The sequence below is a fragment of the Carcharhinus amblyrhynchos genome, unplaced genomic scaffold (genome assembly GCF_965287045.1).
Source record: "Carcharhinus amblyrhynchos unplaced genomic scaffold, sCarAmb.v2.hapA scaffold_38, whole genome shotgun sequence".
Taxonomy (NCBI): domain Eukaryota; kingdom Metazoa; phylum Chordata; class Chondrichthyes; order Carcharhiniformes; family Carcharhinidae; genus Carcharhinus; species Carcharhinus amblyrhynchos.
This window is the reverse complement of record NW_027649779.1, coordinates 2,434,846-2,457,663: the sequence shown is the minus strand read 5'-3', so window position 1 is coordinate 2,457,663 and position 22,818 is coordinate 2,434,846. Positions and strand designations below refer to the sequence as shown.

At 44.3% G+C, this 22,818-nt stretch overlaps 1 protein-coding gene across 1 annotated transcript in view; it reads left to right on the top strand.

The window, feature by feature from the left end:
• Positions 1–22,818, top strand: part of LOC145362386 (uncharacterized) — an 83,601-nt gene that overhangs the window by 47,064 nt on the left and 13,719 nt on the right. Inside the window, 4 exon segments of the mRNA XM_080218438.1 lie at positions 3,545–3,638; positions 6,114–7,131; positions 9,149–9,737; positions 16,129–17,549. Coding sequence (XP_080074564.1) covers positions 3,545–3,638; positions 6,114–7,131; positions 9,149–9,737; positions 16,129–17,549 — 3,122 coding nt within the window.

Below are 22,818 nucleotides of genomic sequence, written 5' to 3'. Positions count from 1 at the left end.
AAAGTATATCATCAAAACAGTGAAGGATTCAGAGGGATCTGTGTGTCTTTGTGCATGAATCACAAAAGGCAGGTCCAGCAAGTAATCAGGAAAGTTAATGGAATGTTATTGTTTATTGTGAAAAGAATTAGTTACAAAAGAAGAGACGTTATTCGTCAGTTATACAGAACACTGATGTGACCACAGTTGGAGTATTATTCATCTCCTTAAGGATATAAATGTGTAAGAAGCAGTTCAGAGAAGGTCCACTGCACTAATACCTGGGATAGATGGCGAAAGGGTTAAAAATCATTCAATGCAGCAAAGTTCCTGAGAAACTGCTCGAGCTGCAAGATACAGCCGCAAAAACAATCGACATGGGGCCTTTGATGGACCACAGGAGGGCTGTAACTACAACATCACTGCTTTCAGATAACAGACTGCAGTGTATTTTGACAGAAATCATAAGTCACCACTCAGGTTGCCAAACAGTCAAGGACCACATTCATGTGTTTATTGATAATGTAACTGTGTAGATGTGCCCTGTTGACTGAATATTGTAATTAGGCAAGCGTAGGGCTGCTGTCATTGGTAAAACACTAATGTGGAAAACAAATGAAGTAATCAGAACTATTAGTTGGGATTGGATATTGAGTACATTTGAATAAGTTTACAACTTTGATTTGTGTGTTAATGACTCATAGTTGATGTTAAAGATATAATTGCTGTTGTATTCCTTTGCTCTGGGAGCCTGTATGTCACGTGTGGAATCAGGTTTCCCCTGCTATTAGATTGAATAAAGGCCAATTTTAAACTTTGAAGATATTTGTCTGGATTCTCGGGGGAGTGAAGAATGGGACAGTTAGTAAAGTTCCCTAACAAAGGGTATGGAGAAAAGGCAGGAGAATGGCAATAAGCCATAATGTTTGTTTGGAGGGCCAGTGTAAACATGATGGGCCAAGTGGTCTCCTGCACCACGATTCTGTGAAATTCAGGTCCTGGTGGATCGAGTGACCCTGTCGAATTTTGATCTAATGTTTGGTTTTAATTTCCTATCATTAAATCCTTCCCTTTTAATTTAAAAAAAGGAGTTGACGGTGTCAGTGTCACTGTCAATGCAGAATAGAAATTCAAAACAGATAATTCCAGTTTCTCTGGAACATTCTTCCCCCTCGTTTCCCCAAACTTATAGTTCAATCAAACTAAAAGACCAAAATCAACAACAAAGTCCCAACAGAATCTCCCTCTTCAGGGCCACCTGGGCACAGACAAAGACCACAGAAGATCAACCAGAGTGACCCCTGTCTCCCCCTTCAGCCCCTCCTATCCTGGATCTACAGATTACTGTTCTAACCAGGGTCCAGAGCAGGTCCAGGAGAACATGCTCCCACTCACCCACTCCCTCCACACTATACAGCCTTCTGGACTCAACATTCAGTCCATCAATTTCAGAGAGTAAACTCTCAGCCCATTCTGTTTTTTTGTCTTTGATTGTTTCATTTTTCCTCCTTTCAGTCAACAACCAACCCCTCCCCACCCCCCCCCACCCCCCCACTCCCCTGGTCCTGACACAGCTTTTGTTTTTTTTCCCACTCCATCTCCATTCCCTCTGGCTCTGGGGGATTTACTTTTCTTTCATTCAATCTCTCCTGTCTTCCACCCTGTCACAGACTTTCCTTTAGTCCATGTCACACTCCTCCGCTTTCTCCAAACCTGTTACATTTCTAACTTTTCCCAGTTCTGATGAGAGGTCACAGACCTGAAATATTAACACTGTTTCTTTCTCTGCACAGATGCTGCCTCACCTGCTGAGTTTTATTCCAGCATTTTTGTGCTTTTCAAGATTTCACAGAATCACCAAATAGCTTTGGTGCAGAAGGAGGCCACATGACCCATTATGTCTGCCCCGGTTCTCCGAACGCATAACTCAACTAGCCACCTTCGCCCTGTATTTCTGCACATTCTTCCTATTCAAATGATGTCACATTGCCCTTTGAATACTTCAATTGAATCTGTCTGCACCACACAATCAGAAGTGCATTACAGACCCTAACTTGTGTGTGAAGGGATTCGCTCAGTCATCCTGCCTCACTGAAATTCTTCACACTGAAAATAGTCCTCTTAAATGTTTTAAATGTGTAAAAATTTTAAAAGCAGACAAGAAGTGTTGAAACACCAACTCATTCATGATTAATAAGGGAATCAAGGGTTATGGGGAAAAGGCAGAAGAATGGGGGTGAGAAAAATATCAGCCATGACTGAATGGCAGAGCAGACTTGATGGGTCGAGTGGCCGAATTCTGCTCCTATGTCTTATGATCTTATGCTCATTCATTCAAGGGTGATGTCATTCATCTGCTCCATATGTGGGAAAGGATTTGCCCTTTCAACCTGTTGAGACCCCAGTGAGCTCACACAGGGAAGAGCTTCATTCAGTCACCCAACCTGATTAAACACCAGTGAGATCACATGTGACTACAGAGATTGGCTTCTATTGACATTACTACTTTTTTTTAAGTTTATTTAGTAGTGTCACAAGTAGGTTTACATTAACTCTGCAATGAAGTTACTCTGAAAATTCCCTAGTTGCCCCACTCCAGTGTCCGGATACACTGAATTTTGGAGAATTTAGCATGGCCAATGAACCTAACCAGCACATTTTTCGGAATGTGGGAGGAAACCAAAGCACCCAGAGGAAACTTATGCAGATACAGAGAGAACGTGCTGACTCCATAAGACAGTGGCTCAAGCTGGGAATCGCACCTGGGTCCCTAACGCTATGAGACAGCAGTGCTAGCCACAGTGCCACCATGCCACCCAGTTGGACTGAACAATGTTCATTCTGAGAGTCAGGTTTTGTTTCTGACAGTAATAACCATCCTAACTTGACTGGAGAATATGAAATTAGTCAACTCTTTTTCAAAATTATTCTTCTGGATTTTTTCTTTTGGAGAGTTATTACATATTTCTGCTGTGAAATGAGAACTCCCACAACTTGCCTGGACTTGCAAAATCTCAGTAACTGTCCTGGCTGGAGACAATTCACACCTCTTTAACCTGTGCTTAACCCTCTCTCCACTCACATTGTCTGTACCTGTAAAGACTTGATTACCTGTAAAGACTCGCATTCCAACCATTAACTTGTAAATTGAGTCTGTGTCTATGTTTGCCCTGTTTGTGAACACAATTCTTCACTCAACTGAAGGAAGAACACTCCAAAAGCTTGTGCTACCAAATAAACCTGTTGGACTTTAACCTGGTATTGTGAGACCTTTGTGCTCACCCCAGTTCAACGCCGACATCTCCACATCATAATTGAACCCAGCCAGAATCAACACAATCAAGGAAGGAGTGAGAGGGGAAACGGTAAAAAAGCTTTGATACCTCTGTGTGATCCACAGCAGAACTTCCAGAAATGGAGCACAGAAGATCACCAATTCACAATATTTTGTTAATTTATCTCAAATGTTAACAATTTTATTTTGTATTAACTCTTTGAAATGTCAGTGGTGCAGTTATCACCCAGCATTCGCTGCGGGTGTGAAAGTCCCCTATTCACTCCACAGGTGGCCAGTACGCAGGCGCGGTGCTGCCTCTGGAGCATGCGCAGTGTCACTTTCCTCGGAGCTTGCGAGTGTGGGAGACGGTTATTTTTAGCGGGTGAGAGTCGGTGGGGTGGAGGGAGAAATGGAACTGGGAGTCGAGGTGGGGAGGGAGCGGAGGCTTCACAAACACCCGCTGTAGACCGCAAGGTCCGAATCAGAGCCTGCGGGTCCCGGGTTTGCAGCTGCGGGGATTTTATCGGGGATTCGGCCCCGCGCCGCGGCCGCCATCTTTGTTCAGCGGGGAGCAGAGCGCATGCGCGGTCAGTGGGCGGAGCTAAAGCAGACAATGCTGGAAAATCTCAGCAGGTCTGACAGCTTCTGTGGGGAGAAAATAGAGGCAATGTTTCCAGTCTGGATGATCCTATGTCAGAGCTAAGGGTAAAGAGAATCAAAAAAAATTATACTATGGGGTGGAATGGGTTGAAGGGAATGTAAGTGAGGATAAAGATGACTGAGAAGTTGCTAAAAATCAGAGAATCAGAATCTTACAGTGCAGAAGGCGGCCATTTGGTCCCCTCGAGTCTGCACTGATCACATCCCACCCAGGCCCTATCCCCATAAGCTCATGCACTTACCAAGCTAGTACCCCTAATACGAAGGGGCAATTTAGCATGGCCATTCCACCTAACCTGCACATCTTGGGTCTGTGGGAGGAAACCTGAGCACCTGGACAAAACCCACACAGACATGGGGAGAACGTGCCAACTCCACACAGACAGTGACCCAAGCTGGGAATTGAACCCTGGTGCTGTGAGGCAGCAGTGCAACCACTGTGCCACCATGCTGCCCGCTGTGGCACAGTGGTTAGCAGTGACCATTAAGAGATCAGAATGTTTTGTTTGGCAGAGCAGAGGTATAGATGGTTAAGGCAGTTGGCCTGGAGTGGGGAGGCACAAGAAGGAGAGTGGGAATAGGGAAGTGGAAAAATGGAAGAGAGAAAGAAGAATGATACAAATGGATGAAAGAGATGAAAAAATGAAACAAAATTAAGTAAAACTAATGGAAATTCGCAGGTGGTGGAGGAGAGAGATCACACTGTAAAGTTGTTCACTCAGTGTTCAGTTCCGAAGGCTGTGAAGTGCCCATTCGGAAGATGAGGTACTGTCCTTTTGGTTTGCTTTGGGGTTCAATTGAACATTGCAAAAGGCCAAGGATGGATGTGTGGACAGGAAGTCAGGGTGGTGTGTTCAAGTGGTAAGCATCTTTGTCTTAGAGCTTTATTTTTAAATGACCTGGTGTTCTAGATTCACCGTTGAGGAGAAACATCCTTTCAGGACTTATTTTGTCAAGCACCCAGATAATTTTATATGCTTCAATAAGTTAGAATCTCATTTCTCTAAACTTCAATGATTATAGATGCACCCTGCCCAAACTTTCTTCATAAAACAAACCCATTTGTGTCCCAAATCAGCTTAACGTACCTTGTCTGAACTACTCCCAATTTAAACATATTGATCTTAAATCATCCTACATTAGGAAACAGGAGGAGAGAATATTCCCTGTTTCTATCCTGGACTGAATGATGGATTTGGAAACTCCTTTTCCAGGGGTTTAGAAGGGGAGGATTTACACAGCAATCTCAAACAAAGAAAAATGTTTATCTCGTAATTTCAAACCACAGTTGACAAATGACTCTTGTAATTTGCTTTTAAAGGGAGTGAGAAGATTTAGAGACTGCAGTTTTTCTCTGACTCCAGTGCTTCTGACATCTTTCCAGCTGCAGGCTCCAGCAGCAAGTTTAAATTTGAAAATAGTGAAATTGTTCCAGAAGTGAGTATTATTGAACACTCATCTACAGTTCAGAGTTTTTAGTGCTGCGCTCTGTTATCTGTGTGAGATTCCATGGCTCTAGGGCTGGTGTGATTCACCAGCAAGTTCACACTGAGGAAAGGCTGATCACCTGCACTTTGTGTGGGGAGGGTTCAGTCGGTCATTCCACCTGCTGACACATTGGTGAGTTCACGTTGGTGAGGGGCCATTTACCTGTTCTGACTATGGGAAGGAATTCACTCAGTCGTTCCACCTGCTGAGATACGAGCAAGTTCACAAGTGATGACAGGGGTTGGATTCTGCTGTTATTGCTGCTGTTAATTATGTCTAGGATTGAACCATGTTCATTCATCCAAGTCATCGGTGCAGACTTGATGCAGTTCCTGCACTGCAAGGGTTCTATGGATTCTAAAATTCTGTACAAATTGAACATAATTTCATTATTTCTGATTTCTGTACATCTGGAGATAAATTCTACTCCTATGTGAGCATTTTGATTGATTTGCTGACTCGCAGTGATGTTTTAAATTCATTATTCACTTTAAACCAGTGAGGGATATTCCACAGCAACTAGGGTTGCCTATTCTCAATTTCTGAGCTGTACTGACTGTGATGACGTTTGTAAACTCCTTTTACAGGATGTTAAAAGGGGAGGATTTGCCATCCGAAATCTCAAACAAAATTTCACGTCAAGCTCTGATAGAGTCATTCATTACGTTGGGGAAACCATCAGAGTGACAGGAAAAGCACTGAGATGCAGACACCCATACCATGGGAAAACCGTGGAAATGTGGGGATTGTGGAAAGCGATTCAAATTCCCGTCTGGGCTGGAAACACATCAACGCCGTCACACTGGGGAGAAACCGTTCACCTGCTCCAATTGTGGGAAAGGATTCGCAGATTCCTCCACCCTACTGGCACACCAGCGAGTTCACACTGGGGAGAAACCGTTCACCTGCTCCAATTGTGGGAAAGGATTCAATCAGTCTTCCAACTTGCTGAAACACCAGCGAGTTCACACTGGGGAGAGACTGTTCACCTGTTCCAGTTGTGGGAAGGGATTCACTCAGTCCTCCCATCTGCTGACACACCAGCTCGTTCACACTGGGGAGAGACCGTTCACCTGCTCCGTGTGCGGGAAAGGATTCGGAGATTCCTCCAGCCTGCTGAGACACAAGAGAGTTCATACTGGAGAGAGACCGTTCATCTGCTCCAATTGTGGGAAGGGATTCTCTCGGTCATCCACCCTGCTGACACACCAGCGAGTTCACACTGGGGAGAGACCATTTACCTGTTCCAGTTGTGGGAAAGGATTCACCCAGTTAGCCACCCTGCTGACACATCAGCGAGTTCACACTGGGGAGAAGCCATTCACCTGCTCTGTGTGTGGAAAGGGGTTCATTCGGTCATTCCACCTGTTGAGACACCAGCGAGTTCACACTGGGGAGAGGCCATTTACCTGCTCAGAGTGTGAGAAGGGATTCAGTGATTTATCTGCGCTGCAGACACACCAGCGAGTTCACACTGGAGAGAGACCATTTACCTGTTCTGATTGTGGGAAGGGATTCACTCGGACATCCACGCTGCTGATACACCAGCGAGTTCACACTGGGGAGAGACCATTCACCTGCTCTAACTGTGGGAAGGGATTCAGTCAGTCATCCACCCTGCTGTCACATCAGCGAATCCACACTGGAGAGAAGCCATTTACCTGCTCTGTGTGTGGGAAGGGATTCACTCAGTTATCCACCTTGTTGAAACATCAACCCATTCACAAGTGATGACAGGAGTTGGATTCTGCTGTTATTGCTGCTGTTAATCATATCCCGGACTGAAGCATGTTCATTCTGACAGTTGGTGAAGTGGGAGGTCAGAGGGTTTCTTGCTGTTGGACTGGCCGGTCTCTCAATTTTCATTCCAGTGGCTGATTCCCTTTGAGCGATGGCACATTCCCACTGAAATGATCCACGAAAGCGGATGTCAGATGAGACTGAGATGAGGAAAAAATTCATAATTCAAAGGACAGTGACCGTGGGGAATTCTCTATCACAGAAAGCTGTGGAATTCAAATTACTGAATATATTCAAGGAAGAGATAGTTTTTGTTTTAGATTTTAATGGCTTCAGGTGGTATGGGGAGGATATAGCATTGAGGTAGTGGATCAGCCATGATCATATTGAATGGTGGAGCAGACTCAAATGGCCTGCCCTTAGTTTCTATATAGTACATTAACTTTATACTGGATCATAAATAGTCTTTTTCCGACCACTACAGGTCATAGAAGAATCGTAGAATCTCTACAGTGCAGAAAGGGGCACTGGGCCCATTGAGTCTGCACCAACCACAATCCCACCCAGGTCCTACCCCCATATCCCTTCATAGTTACCCACTAATTCCTCTAACCTACGCACCTCAGGACACTAAGGGGCAATTCTGTAGCATGTCCAATCAACCTAACCCGCAAATCTTTGGATTGTGGGAGGAAACCGGAGCACCCGGAGGAAACCCATGCAGACAAGAGGAGAATGTGCAAACTCCACACAAACAGGTGTGCTGTCTTTTATCCATCCTCATTCGGAGTGCGGAGTTGGCCACACTCTGAACAATTTTTTCCAATTTATATTCTCTGGAATTTAGAAGAATGAGGGAAGATCAAATTAAGGTATACAAGATTATAAAAGGTGTGGATAAAGTAGATGTGGAGCAGATACTTTCTCTTGTGGGGCATTCTAGGATGAGAGGTCGTACTCTAAGGATAAGGGATAGCAAATTTAAGATAGAGTTGAGGTGAAACCACTTCTCCTAAAGGGCTGTGAATCTGTGGAATTCACTACCCCAAAGTGCGGTGGATGCTGGGATAGTGAGTAAATTTTAAGGAGGAGTTAGACATTTTTAATTGGTAATGGGTTGAAGGGTTATGGGGAGAAAGCAGGAAAATGAGGATGAGGAGCATATCAGCCATGATCGAATGGCAGAGAAAACTCGATGGGCCGAATGGCCTAATTCTGCTCCTATATCTTACAAACTTATGAACACAGTTTTAAGATTTTGGAAAGAGAGACAGGGAAAATGAGGACTTCTTTTAAAAAGTAAATGGTAATAAGCTGGAACTCAACTCTTAAACTCAAAGGCTGATAATATCCAGACCCTGATGAATGGGGTTTGCCCTGAATGTTGAGGTCTCCCCTCCCACTTACTGCCCCTAACGCTGCCTCTGCTTAACCACCTCCTTCCCACCTGAAGGTGAAACTAACAAGTGTCTGTCCCTGGACATGAGCCGCACTGAGCATGCCCCGTGTCACAATGCCCGGGGCTGATTGATGGCTGATTTGAACCAATAGGAAGAGAACCGAGGGAGAGCGGCTCATCCTCCAACCAATCAGAGTGAATGAGGGGCGGGGTCTTAAGTGGTGCCCAGAGCTTTATAAATATTCAGAATAACTTCCCTGTTTATATATCAATATCACACTTTATGAAGCTCGGGGTCAAATTTGCTTTGCTGACTACTCTCTTAATATGTCTTGTAGATATAAAAAATCTCTCTCCTTCACCTCTTTCTCTCACCTCCCATAGAGGCCAGTTGGGTTTTTGTGACAATCAAGCAGTTTTCATGGTCATTTTTTCCTGCTGCCAGCTTCACAAATTACCAAATTCGTTCAGCTCGATTTCACAACCTGCCTTTGTGTTTTGTGGGTTCTCTCTCATTCCCTTTTTTTCTGTTTTAAATCAATTTCACAGGGTATTGGAAGTTGAGGATTTACAGTTGGGAAATTTGAACATCACCTCAGGATCTGAGAGTCACCCAATTCATCAGAACTTCAGTATCATCAGAATTTGAACATGGAAGGTAAAAGCACCGTTAAGAGTGGGGAGAAACCGTACACGTGTTCTGAGTGTGGGCAAGGCTACAGCCGATCATCTGGCCTGTTGAGACACAAGCACGTTCACGCTGGAGAGAGACCCTATAAATGTGGGGACTGTGGGAAGGGATTCAGTTACCCATTTGAACTGAAAGCTCATGGGCGAAGTCACACTGGGGAACGACAGTTCACCTGCCCGGTGTGTGGGAAGGGATTCACTCAGTCATCCAGTCTGGTGACACATCAGCGAATTCACACCGGGGAGAGGCCGTTCATCTGCTCTGACTGTGGAAAGCGATTCACTCATTCATACAACCTGCTGAACCACCGGAGAGTTCACACCGGGGAGAGGCCATTCCTCTGCTCTGACTGTGGGATGGGATTCACTCACTCATCGAACCTGCTGGCACATGAGCGAGGTCACACTGGGGAGAAACCATTCACCTGCCCCGAGTGTGGGAAAGGATTCACTCGGTTAGCCAACCTGCGGAAACACCAGCGCAGTCACACTGATAAGAAATGTGTTTGAATGCTCAACTCCAGGAAGTGCCGTGGAAGATTGGAGGGACCGATGTCCCGTCAATGTGTTCACACTGATAAGAGACTATTCAGATGCTCTCACTGTAGGACTGAGTTCAGACAATCATCTCAACTCACTGTAAACCAGCACACTGATGCTGGGGAGAGGCTGTTTACTGCTCAGTGTGTAGGAAGGGATTTATCTGTTTACCCAACCTGTTGACAGACCTGAGAGTTCACATGTAATTACTGAGATTGGATTCTTCTCTTAATAACATCCAGGACTGAACTATGTTCTTTGGGTCTGTTTCTGATGTTAATGAATCCCATTTCAGATAGAAATTAATATTCTGGATAAAGGACAAATAAATCAGCTTTGTGTTAAACATAGTGTGACAAGTCCTTTTATTGTCACCAACATAAGTTAGTTCCTTTTTAAATTCTCTCCCTCCCCCGTTTCCTCCAACAAGAGTGAGGAGCTCATGGAGCTTCTTTGTCACTAAGATTGAGACAATCTGATCAGCTGCCTCTGCTGATTCATTCCCTTCCATTGGGCCAAACTGTCTCTAAAATCTCCTTCTTCCCTGAGCCTTAAACTTGCCTGTTTCTTTAGTTTTTCTCCTATCTCCTCTCATCCCCTCTAGAGCTCGCCTTCTCCGTGAGACTCACCCTCTGCTCCCTTCACTCTATTCTCACTAGGTTGCTGACCATCACCTTCCCCGTCTGAGCTGATTGTTTTAATTGTTCCCTTGCCTCGGCTCCTGTCACTATCTGCAAAACTGCCAACATCACCCCCTCCTCAAAGAACCAGCTCTTGCTCCCACCGTCCGTGCAAACTACTACCGATTTTCAACTTCCCATTCCTCTCTAAAATCACTGAATGTTTTGGAAAATGGAGAATGCGGGGAAACTCACAGGAAAAAATTCAAATTAAAGTTTCTCCAAGTTTATAAATTGGGAAAGAGAAGCTGAAGTGAGCATTGGTTCCTTGGCAGGTGAGACGAAGCGGCGCAGTGGTTAACACTGTGCCTCACGCTGCCAGGAAATTGGGTTCAATTCCCGGTTTGGGTCACTGTCTGTATGGAGTTTGCACGTCCTCCCTGTGTCTGCGTGGGTTTCCTCCGGGTGCTCCGGTTTCCTCCCACAGTCAAAAGACCTGTTGGTTAGGTGCATTGACCTGAACTGGCACCATAGAGTGCCAACTAGGGGAATTTCACAGTAACTTCATCTCTGTTGTTAATGTAAGCCTTACTTGTGACTAATAAACTTTAAACTTTAAGACTGAGCAATAAATGATGGAATGGCCCAGACTCTGAACAAATATTTGTTCCTGTTTTCAGTAAAAGGCACAAAGTACAATTGTGTTGGAAACAGTTCAGAGAAGGTTCACTGGGCTGATTCCTGGGATGAAGGGATTATTTTATGTGGAAAGGTTGGGTCTGACCACAGAGTTTATCAGAATGAGAGATGATCTTATTGAAACCTAAGATTCTGAGGGGGTTTGACAGGGTGGATGCTGAGAGGATGTTTTCCCTTCTGGAAATCTCAAACTGGAAGCGCAGTTTAATAATAATTGGGGAGGTGAGGAGGAATTAAATGAGAGGAGAGGAGGAATTTCTTCTCATTCACTTTTGGAATTCTGTCTCCTTAGAGAGCAGCGGAGGCTGGGTCATTGAATATATTCAAGGCTGAGTTCCCCAGAGCTTTGATCAAAAGGGAGTCGAAGGTAACGGGAGCAAGGCAGGAATGTGGAGTTCAGGCTGCAATCAGCCATTATCTGACCAGCCACAATCTCATTGATTGGCAGAGCAATCTCGGTGGGTGAAATGGCCGAATCCTGCTCCTATTTCTGAAAAGGAAGGAGCTGCAGGTTGTATCCAATAATTTCCTGTTTTAATGATGTGCCACCATAAATAAAATACAAGATGTGGAACATCCATGAGAATGCAATCCTGACAATTACTTACAGAAAGGATTGAATCAGGCATCTCATCTTCTGAGACACCAGTGAGCTCACATTTCACTTGTGATGCTACTGTGCATTTAAGGAATGTATTTTAATTCTATTTCTGTGTTTTTTCTTTCATTGCCTGATGTCTGATGAAAGCACAATTGGCCTTTTTATTTGTAATTTGGGCCTAATGGAATGTCCTGTAGTTTTCTGAGTTTACATCCCTTTTGAATTGTTGTGGGAAGATTGATTGACAGGTCAAGGTCAGGTGGTTCCTTCACAGAAGAATCCAAGGATTCACTTTCAGTTTTAGTTAGAAGCTATTGGACTCCAGACTGGGAAGCAGAACTTCTGTGTCTCTCCCTGGTATTAGAAATTCTGCTGACTAGATGGAACCGTAATAATTAACAATCATTTTTCAGCCCTGAAATTTAAACCCACTGTTTCACTCTCGGTCAGGAATAGATCCCAGTTTTACACCGATCTCTGATTTGTCAGCACGTTTCCAGCCTTCACCTTTGTCCTTCCTGACTCTAAGCCCAGATGTAAAGGAGCTCCTGTTCTGTGTCTAGGAGCCCAAAGCTTTGGGTGAAGTCACAAGGCACTGAGTGCTGGAGGGACAGTATTTCCAATATTCACTCCTCCAGTTTCCAGGTCGGATCTGTACCTCACTCAATGTCTGTTGTATCATTGTCCCAGCGGTTAACAGGCTCCGGTGAATTCCTCCATCTGATATTTTAATGCAGACTTTTATAAATTAGTTTGAATGGGTTTATTTTAAATTAGTAACATCAGCCTTAAAGTCACTGATTCAAGACAGTCACAAAAACATGTTAAATCATCAATGGCTACTGAGTACAACCAGGCCTGAGGCAAGGGTTTCAGAGTCAATTCTGTGCAATGGAATATCTTATCAGTGTTGCCATGGTGAGCTGTCTGCAGTAAAGAGCCTGTTTGACTCTCTAACTCAGACTAAACTATTTTCTCCCACAGCGCACAAAATATTACACCCTGTACCTCAATAAATTTCCACCAAGTTATAAAGGGTTTAGACACAGAAATCATTCAAGCTGGAGGGTGTGTTTAAAAAAATCATCCGACATTTTATAAAATAAACTTCTCAACAATGGTTCAGCTGCTGTTTGAGAATTGAGTCAGGTTTTGGGGATCTGACACCAGGAAGGCCATGACACATGGTGCAGAACAGATTCACCACAGCTCAGAAAGAAGCCACTCTACCATTGCTGTAATTATGATGTGGAGATGCTGGCATTGACTGAGGTAAACACAGTAAGAAGTCTCACAACACCAGGTTAAAGTCCAACAGGTTTATTTGATAGTAAACCCACAAGCTTTCGGGGTTTGCCCCTTTGTCAGGTGAGTGGAGAGTTCTGGTCTGAAACAGAGCATATAAAGGCACACACAGTTTACAGAATACTGATTAGAATGTGAGTCTTTACAGTTAATCAAGTCTTAAAGGTACAGACAATGTGAGTGGAGATAGCATTAAGCACAGGTTAAAGAGATGTGTATTGTCTCTAGACAGGACAGAAAGTGAGATGTTGCAAGCCCAGGCAAGTCATGGAGGTTACAGATAGTGTGACATGAACCCAAGATCCCACTTGAGGCCGTCCTCATGTGTGCGAAACTTGGCTATCAGTTTCTGCGCAGCGACTCTGCGCTGTCATATGTCATGAAGGCCACCTTGGAGAACATTTACCCAAAGATCAGAGGCCAAATGCCCATGACCACTGAAATCCCGAGGCATAGTACATTAAGGAGACCATGCAGACACTACGACAACGGATGAATGAACATCGCTCGACAATCACCAGGCAAGACTGTTCCCTTCCTGTTGGCGAACACTTCAGCGGTCAAGGCCAGATCCTGCCTTATTTTACTAAAATCCACTCTCCCCACCCGTCCCAAATTTTTTTTGCAAGTCATTGAGTACTTTGTCCATAACAAACTTTTGTTCTATCTGATCCTCCCCCATCAACAAACTCACCACATTTCTCCTGCTCTTTAGTTCTGAAGTAGAGTTACATCATGAAACATTAACACTGTTTCTCTCTCCACAGATGTTGCCAAACCTGCTGCTTTTTTCCAGCTCTCTCTGTATTTATGGGTGGGAAAAACACTATTTACCATCCAGGATAACATAAATGTCCTTCTTCAGCTTCTGTGGATCATTTCAGTGGAAATGTGCTCTCCCAGGCTCAAAGAGCATCAGCCCACTGGAAGCAAAGTTTTGAAACTGCCAAGTCCAGCAGAAAGAAACCCTCCGACCCTCCCACTTCACCAACTGTCAGAATGAACATGGTGCAGTCTTGGATGTGATTAACAGCAGCAATAACAGCAGAATACACTCCTGGTCATCACTTGTGAACTTGCTGGTGTGTTACCAGGTGGGATGACTGAAAGAATCCCTTCCCACACACAAATGGTCTCTTTCCAGTGTGAACCCACTGGTGTGCCCGCAAGCTGGATAATCTTCTAAACTTCTTTGTGCAGTGAGAGCAGCTGAACGATCTCTCCTTAGTGTGAATGTCACAATGGGACACCAGTTGCCAATATCTTTTGAAGCCGCTCCCACTGTCAGAACATTTAAAGGGTCTTCATTGCTGTGAGTGACAGTGTGTTTCAACAAGTGAGAGTAACTGAGTGAATCCCTTCCCACTCACAGAGCAGGTGAATGGCCTCACCCCAGTGTGAATGCGTTGGTGAATTTCCAGTCAACATGGGTGTCTGAATCCTTTCCCACAGTCCACACATTTCCATGGTTTCTCCATGCTGTGGGTGTCCTTGTGACTCTTCAGATTAAACGATCAGTTAAATCTCACACAGAGCACAGGTACAGTCTGTCCTTGCTATGATTGCTGCAATGTATTTTCAGGCTATGTAACTGATTAAAGTTCTTTTTCCACATTCAGTGTACTGGAAAACTCTCACTTGGGTGTCTGCATATCTCGGAGTTTTCACAATCTCACTTATTTTAAAGTATTCTGAAGCAGACAATACAGAGCAACATTTTTCCTGCTTGATTCAACAGTCAATGATGGTCAGGCCCCGATGAATCAAGCGACTCTGTCAGATCTAGATATGATGTTTATTTTAGATTTCGGTCTGTAAATTGTCACCTTCTGATGTCCTGTAGAATGAGTTTACAAAAGTCATCGTGTCAGTACAGGATAGAAATTCAGAACAGACAATTCTAGTTGCTATGAAACATTCTATCCTCTCTCATTCCCCAAAAGCTGTAAATCCCCATCTCACACACTCTCCCTCCATTCTCACCCTGCTGTATCTAATATTCATCCTCCCAATTCTCCTGAAGGTGCTGATTGAGGCTGATTAACAGATCCATTCTCACTTCTTCCTGTCCTGGACACAGAGAGTTGAAAATCTTCAAGCTGACAACCATGTTAAAGTTTTACATTTGGACATAAATGAACAGACTAATCACGGAATCTTAGAATGCTTACAGTGCAGGAGATCATTTGGTCCATTGAGTCTGCAATGACTCTGACAGAGAATCCCACCTAGACACCATTCCTATTTACCCCGCCATTCCCTCTCACCTACACATCTTTGGAGGTAAGGGACAATTTAGCATGTTCAATCAGCCTAAGCTGCACATCTTTAGAGTGTGGAAGAGAATTGGAGCACCCAGAAGAAGTCCATGAAGACACAGGGAAAATCTGCAGATCCGCTCAGACAGTGACCCAAGCCGGAGAATCGAACCAGTGTCCCTGGATCAGTGAAGCAGCTGTGCCAGCCTCTGCCACGGTGCCGCTGCAACGATGTGTATAATACAAAGCAAGAGATACATGAAAAATGTAAGGAGGATCCTGATTTAGGCAACAAGTGATGATCAGGAAGTTAAAAATTAAAGACTAGAGAAAGAGAAAAAAAGTGTTTTATTCGCAAATGTTGGAGACATAAGGAAGTTTGAATCTGTCTAAAGCTCAATCTTCATTCAGAGAGAGAGAGCAGCAGCTTTGCTGGCCAGGAGTGAGCCGCTGAACAAGCCCATTGTCCATTTCCGCATTCAGACAATGAGGAGCGGTGATTGGCTGGGGGAACAGAGTCCTTCCGGTCCTCCAGAGTTCCCATTGGTCAATCCCCCGCATACAGACAATGGGAGGCGGAGCCCCACGTGGGGGTAGGCGGGACTTTGCCTTCCAACCGCGCTGAGCGGCTGTCCAATGGGAAAGGCTGGAAGACCCGGACAGACAATGGTCAGTGCGCCGGCTTTGTCCCGGGCCCCGCCCCACACACCCGCACATGCGCATTCCCCAAATTCCGCCAATGTGCACTTCCGACTCACTGCCTCTCACCGTAGCTGGCCAATGGGAAGTGTTAGAACACCGGAAGGACTCTTGTCCTCCAGCCAATCAGATTGTCCACCCAAGGGAGAGGCAAGGACACCTGCACCATGGAGAAACCATGGAAATGTGGGGACTGTGGGAAGAGATACAGATTCCCATCAGAGCTGGAGGTTCACCGGCGCATCCACACTGGGGAGAGGCCATTCACCTGCTCTCAGTGTGGGAAGGGATTCACTCAGTTATCCCACCTGCAGACACACCAGCGAATTCACACTGGGGAGAGGCCATTCACCTGCTCTCAGTGTGGGAAGAGATTCACACAATCGTCCCATCTACAGTCACACCAGTGTGTTCACGCTGGGGAGAGGCCATTCACCTGCTCTCAGTGTGGGAAGGGATTCACACAATCGTCCCATCTACAGTCACACCAGTGTGTTCACACTGGGGAGAGGCCATTCACCTGCTCTCAGTGTGGGAAGGGATTCAGTCAGTTATCCAACCTGCAGAGACACCAGCGAGTTCACACTGGGGAGAGACCGTTCACCTGCTCTCAGTGTGGGAAGGGATTCACACAATCGTCCCATCTACAGTCACACCAGTGTGTTCACACTGGGGAGAGGCCATTCACCTGCTCTCAGTGTGGGAAGGGATTCACACAATCGTCCCATCTACAGTCACACCAGTGTGTTCACACTGGGGAGAGGCCATTCACCTGCTCTCAGTGTGGGAAGGGATTCACACAATCGTCCCATCTACAGTCACACCAGTGTGTTCACACTGGGGAGAGGCCATTCACCTGCTCTCAGTGTGGGAAGGGATTCAGTCAGTTATCCAACCTGCAGAGACACCAGCGAGTTCACAGTGGGGAGAGACCGTTCACCTGCTCTCAGTGTGAGAAGGGATTCACACAATCGTCCCATCTACAGTCACACCAGTGTGTTCACACTGGGGAGAGGCCATTCACCTGCTCTCAGTGTGGGAAGGGATTCAGTCAGTTATCCAGCCTGCAGAGACACCAGCGAGTTCACAGTGGGGAGAGGCCATTCACCTGCTCTCAGTGTGAGAAGGAATTCACTCATTTATCAAGCCTGCAGACACACCAGCGAGTTCACATTGGGGAGAGACCGTTCACCTGCTCTCAGTGTGAGAAGGAATTCACTCATTTATCGAGCCTGCAGATACACCAGCGAGTTCACACTGGAGAGAGACCATTCACATGCTCTCAGTGTGGCAAGGGATTCAGTGATTCATCCAACATGCGGAGACACCAGCGAGTTCACACTGGGGAGAAGCCATTCATCTGCTCTCAGTGTGAGAAGGGATTCACTCAGATATCCAGTCTGCGGACACACGAGCGAATTCACACTGGGGAGAAACCATTCATCTGCCCTCAGTGTGGGAAGGGATTCACTGACCTATCCAACCTGTGCACACACCAGCGAGTTCACAGTGGGGAGAGGCCGTTCATCTGCTCTCAGTGTGGGAAGGGTTTTAGACTTTCATCCCAGCTGTTGAGACACCAACAAGTTCACGAGTGATTCCAGGGGTTGGATTCTGTTTATTGTTTCTGCTCTCAATTACATCCAGGACTGCATTTTGTTCATTCTCACAGTTGGACAATGGGGAATGTTGGAGGGTTTCTTTCAGCTGGACTGGCTGGCCTCATGACATTGCATCCAGTGGGTTAATGATCTTTGAGACTTGTTGCAAATACCTGCTTTCAAATTTCACAAAAGTATCATCAGTGACAGGATGTTAGGAAGTTCAGAGATAATTAGTAAGGATTTCTGTTTGGAACCCCCAAATGCCCATCCAATTTTCTTTGAAATTATTTATTGTCTCCACTTTCTCCACCTTCTTAGGCAGCGAGTTCCAGGTCATCACCATTCGCTACATCAAATTATTCTTCCTCACATCCCCCCCATCTCTGACTCAAAACTTTAAATCTATGACCCCGCCTTGTTCTTGTCCCACCAACGAATGGGAACAGCTTTTCTTTGTCCACCTGATTTAAACCTGTCAGAATCTTGTCAGGAATGTGTAGCTGGAAATCCCTCCCTAATAGCACTGTGGGCATACTTACACCTTAGGCATTGTAGCAGTTCAAGAAGGCAGTGTTGGGGTTGACCATGGCCGAGGCAGCTACATACAGCCACATATTCTGTTATAAAAGGACTGCAGATTATGGGACTGGACTCTCTTGACCACATTCTTGTGACTACTCAGTTTCTGCAATCACAGATCATTAAAGCTGCTTAGCAAGGCTCCAAAAGAGGACCTGGTGAGAATATTTACACAGAATGCATTAGCATTAAACTTACTCCATAAGTTTGAGCAGCATGGTAGCACAGTGGTTAGCACTGCTATCTCATAGGATTTGATTCCTGGCTTATGTCACTATCTGTGTGGAGTCTGCACATTCTCCCCATGTCCTCCTTTCCTCCGGGTGCTCCAGTTTCCTCCCAAAGTCTAAAGATGTGCAGATTAGGTGGATTGGCCGTGTTAAATTGCCCCTTAGTATCAGGGGGACTAGCTAGGGTAAATGCATGGGAGATAGGGCCTGGGTGTGATTGTGGTCGGTGCAGACTCAATGGGCCAAATGGCCTCCTTCTGCACTATAAGATTCTATGAATCTATGAATAACCAGCTGGTGTTCAGCGGCTGAGATGTCCGAAACTGTAAAAAAGGGGGTCTGACCAATCAACAAACGATGGTAGGTAGTAGATTAAGAAGCGTTCTCAGGCATTGCTTCAATTATTTTATCATAGATTTGTGATAAGAACTGTGAAGGTTTTGTTATCCGGTAGTCAGTGAAGTGACAATACACTCCAAGCAGCACTGGACTGAAAAGTTGACCTCTAAGAGTGGATTCTAATGGTTATAATCCGACCCAAGCGTGGACAGTGAAAAATTCACAGCTCGAGTGGGCACCAGACAGATTTCTTATCTGCGTTTTGGAAACTAAGAGCCAGAAACTTATCGATAAAATGATTTGAGAATAGAGCCAACATTTTGAGTCTGGATGACACTTCATAGGACCTCTCGTGAAGGGTCATCCAGACTTGAAAAGTTGGCTCTATGCTCTCATAAGAACACGGATCTTGCACCTCGACACGGATGCTGTCAGACCTGCTGGGATTTTCCAACATTTTCTGTTTTTGTTTGACTTTTATAATAAATGATTAAGTCTGATTGGAATCCCCACGACCCTCCTGCAATACAGAGAGAAATTGGTGACAAAAGGAGAAGAAGGATATGGATGATAAAGTGTGGGTTCTGATTCTCTGAGCCCGTGTAGAATTAAGAAAATGAGTGAACCAGTTGAGAAGAACAGAAATTACCCATCCCTAACAAAAACTGATCAAATTAAAATAGTTTGAGGAATATAACAAAAAAAATTAATAGATGAAGTTTAAAATCAAGTTTCTTTTGTTGTTAGAGAGGGGGTTTCTCACAATAACTTCATTGCAGTGAAGCCTACTTGAGACTAATTATAAGCTTTAAGTTTGTTAAAATTATTTTGTTATATGGGTTCAGAATACCTTGAGATTAAAAACTAATAAAGGCTATTGAAACAGGGTGGACTGACTTAGACTAACGTAGAATAAGGACCACAGTGTGCCTTATTTATATAATACAAAGGTACTGTCTGCATAGAGACACATAGAGAATTTAAACATGTATTTCAGATTTAAATATGTACTTTTTTTACTAAAATGTGTACCTTGGCCAAACTGCAGACCGCATAAAGTATAATGGGATAAAAACTGAGTGAGACAGGCCACGTTCTTTCAGAATAGTGAAGCCACAGAACACAGTTTTTATCAGTATGAGTTATAAAAGTACACGCTTCCCAGACATTAGAATGAATAGAATTATTCATTTTTTACTGATAAGGGATGGCTAAGCAGGTAGTGGAAAGAAACTTTTGAACTCTATAAGCTGTGTAATAGAAGTTGCTGAGAATCAGTTAGAAAGCAACCTTTGAACCCTATGGACCTCCATAAGTGAAAGTTGCAAAGTAACAGTGGGCAGGAACTTTCAGATTCTACAGACCAATGAATTCCCATTCTTCCAAAAGATGGAACGTTATTGGCCAAGGTAAATATTGTGCACGAACATGATTGGAGCATCCAGTTGGGATGACAGAGTGGGTGGGTGAAATGAACCTTCAAAATAGTATAACTATATGGCCAATGAATAACTTTATAAAGGAGTTGGACTGCCCAGCTGCCTTTCTCCCAGTGCGCGTTGGTCAATAAAGAATGTCTTAAACCAATACAGTGTCTTCCGCAAATCTTTGTATGAACTGGGTTCATCCCAACACTTGGCTTCTGAGAAAAACTCCCATCATATATAAAGTGATGTAATTGTGTGCCAAGTTTTTTTTGCTCACTCCCCACCCCTTTAAGTTCTGTAGAAAAGCTAACACTTTCAGTGAACAGTTGGTTTGTTTGTAAATCACCTGGTAGTTTTTGATTGAGGATTTATGGGAACCAGTTAAATGTAGAAATTTTAAGCGTAGCCTGGAGGAACTTGGAATAACTGAGACTTTTATTGTGTTGTCAACCCAGTCCCAGATAAAGAACAAATATTTTACACCTGCAACATGTTTGGGATTTTAAACTAACAAAGACTAGATGTTGCCTCTAAAATCAGCCTTGGAGGTCGGCTTAAAAATAAGGTTGTTATAATGAAGGGGAATGAAGGATCTTACATCTTATTTAATCAAGGCGTTGTGAGCTTAGACCATAAGACATAGGAGCAGAATTAGGCCAGGCAGCCCATCAAGTCTTCTCCACTATTCAATCTTGACTGATATTTTTCTCATCCCCATTCCCCATAATCCCTGATCCCTTATTAACCAAGAACCTATCTATCTCTGTCTTACAGACTCTCAATGAGCTGGCCTTCACAGCTTTATGTGGTAAAGTGTTCCATAGATTCACCACTCTCTGGCTGAAGAAATTGCTCCTCATCTTTGTTTTAAAGGATTATCCCTTTAGCCTGAGGTTGTGCCCTCTAGTTCTAGTTTTTTACTAAGTTTCATTAAGATCCTCCCTCATCCTTCTAAACTCCAATGAATACAAACCCAGAGACCTCAACCATTCTTCACATAGCTCTTCATTCCAGAGATCATTCTTGTGAACCTCCTCCAGATTCTTTCCAAGACCAGCATATCCTTCCTTAGATGTGTGGCCCAAAACTGCTCACAATACTCCAGATGGGGCCTGACCAGAGCCTTATACAGTCTCAGAAGTATATCGCTGCTCTTGTATTCTAGCCTTCTTGACATGAATGCTAACATTGCATTTGCCTTCCTAACTGCTGACTAAACCTGCATGTTAGCTTTAAAAGAATCTTGAACAATAACTCCCAAGTCCCTTTGTGCTTTTGATTTTCAAAGCATTTCCCCATTTAGAAAATAGTCTATGCCTCCAATCCTCCTACCCAAGTGCATAATCTCACAGTTGTCCAGATTGTATTCCACCTGCCACTTCTTTGCCCACTTTCCGAGCCCATCAAAGTCCTTCTGCAGCCCTCCTGCTTCCCCAATACTACCTGTCCCTCCACATATCTTTGTATCATCTGCAGACCATCCAGTGGCACTGCTGCCTTAAAAAAGCAAATACAACAATGGTTTTGGCATATACTAGAAGGCAACAGTACCTTCTTTTCCATCTTCCAATCATTAAAGTATATTGTGAAATGTTTGTGGCGCTCTGTCACTTTAAGAAGCTAAAGCTGTGAGAGAAAATGCTGAGGATTCATTGTTTGAAATTTACGAGCTGTGAGAATTGGTGTGTTTTGTTTGTTTTGGTGGATGTTTGTAGATGTGTTTTATCATTGTTTTGGGCTACATTTGTTAAGGCTTATCTTTCAGGGGAATTAACCTTATCTTGAGTCTTTATTTAAAGGCATTCCTGGAAGTTTAGAAACAGAACCACAAGAACGTTTAAGGAATTCATTCTGGTTATTGTTGTTATACAGCTAATACTATGTTTCTCTGGGTAAGGATAATATTTGTGGGTTGAATGCTTCAAGCTTTGAGGTTTTCTGTCTGTGATTTAAGTCAAACAGATTTAAATAAAGGAAGTGTAATAAATAAAGCTTTTTTTTCACAGAAGTTGTGAACCTAGAGCCATATTCACTGGCCAGAGACATGATTCCAGGAGACTTTTCTAAATTTGTGGGGACTTTAATCCAGATCCAAACTCACACATGTGAGTATGAGAGAATTTTAATTGTAATGGTTATTTAAAATTTGGGACACGTGAAAAGATTACATGGAACAGCACAGCACAGTACAGGCCCATCGGCCCTCAATGTTGTGCTGAGCTACGTCCAAACCCAAGATCAAGCTATCCCACTCCCTATAATTCTGACCAATCCTGTATTCATTGAATCATAGAATCTCTCCAGCGCAGAAGGGACCATTCAGATTACCCAGTCTGCTCCATCTCTGTAACAGAGCATCTTACACAGGCCCTGACCCTGCCCTGTCCCTGTAATCTCACACATTTACCATGGTTAACCTTTCTAACCCACACAGCTTGGGATACTAAGAGGGAATTCAACACTGCAAATCCACCAAACCTGGGCATCTTTGGTCTGTGGGTGGAAACTGGAGCAGCTGGAAGAAGCCCATGCAGACACAGAGAGAACATGCAAACTCCACACAGACACTCAGCCAAGGCTGGAATTAAATGCGGGGCATTGCGAGGTAGCAGTGCTAACCTCTTTGCAACCATGTCACCCTATAGTTGAGGCCAAAACATTGTCTGATTTCAAGAAGATGTGAT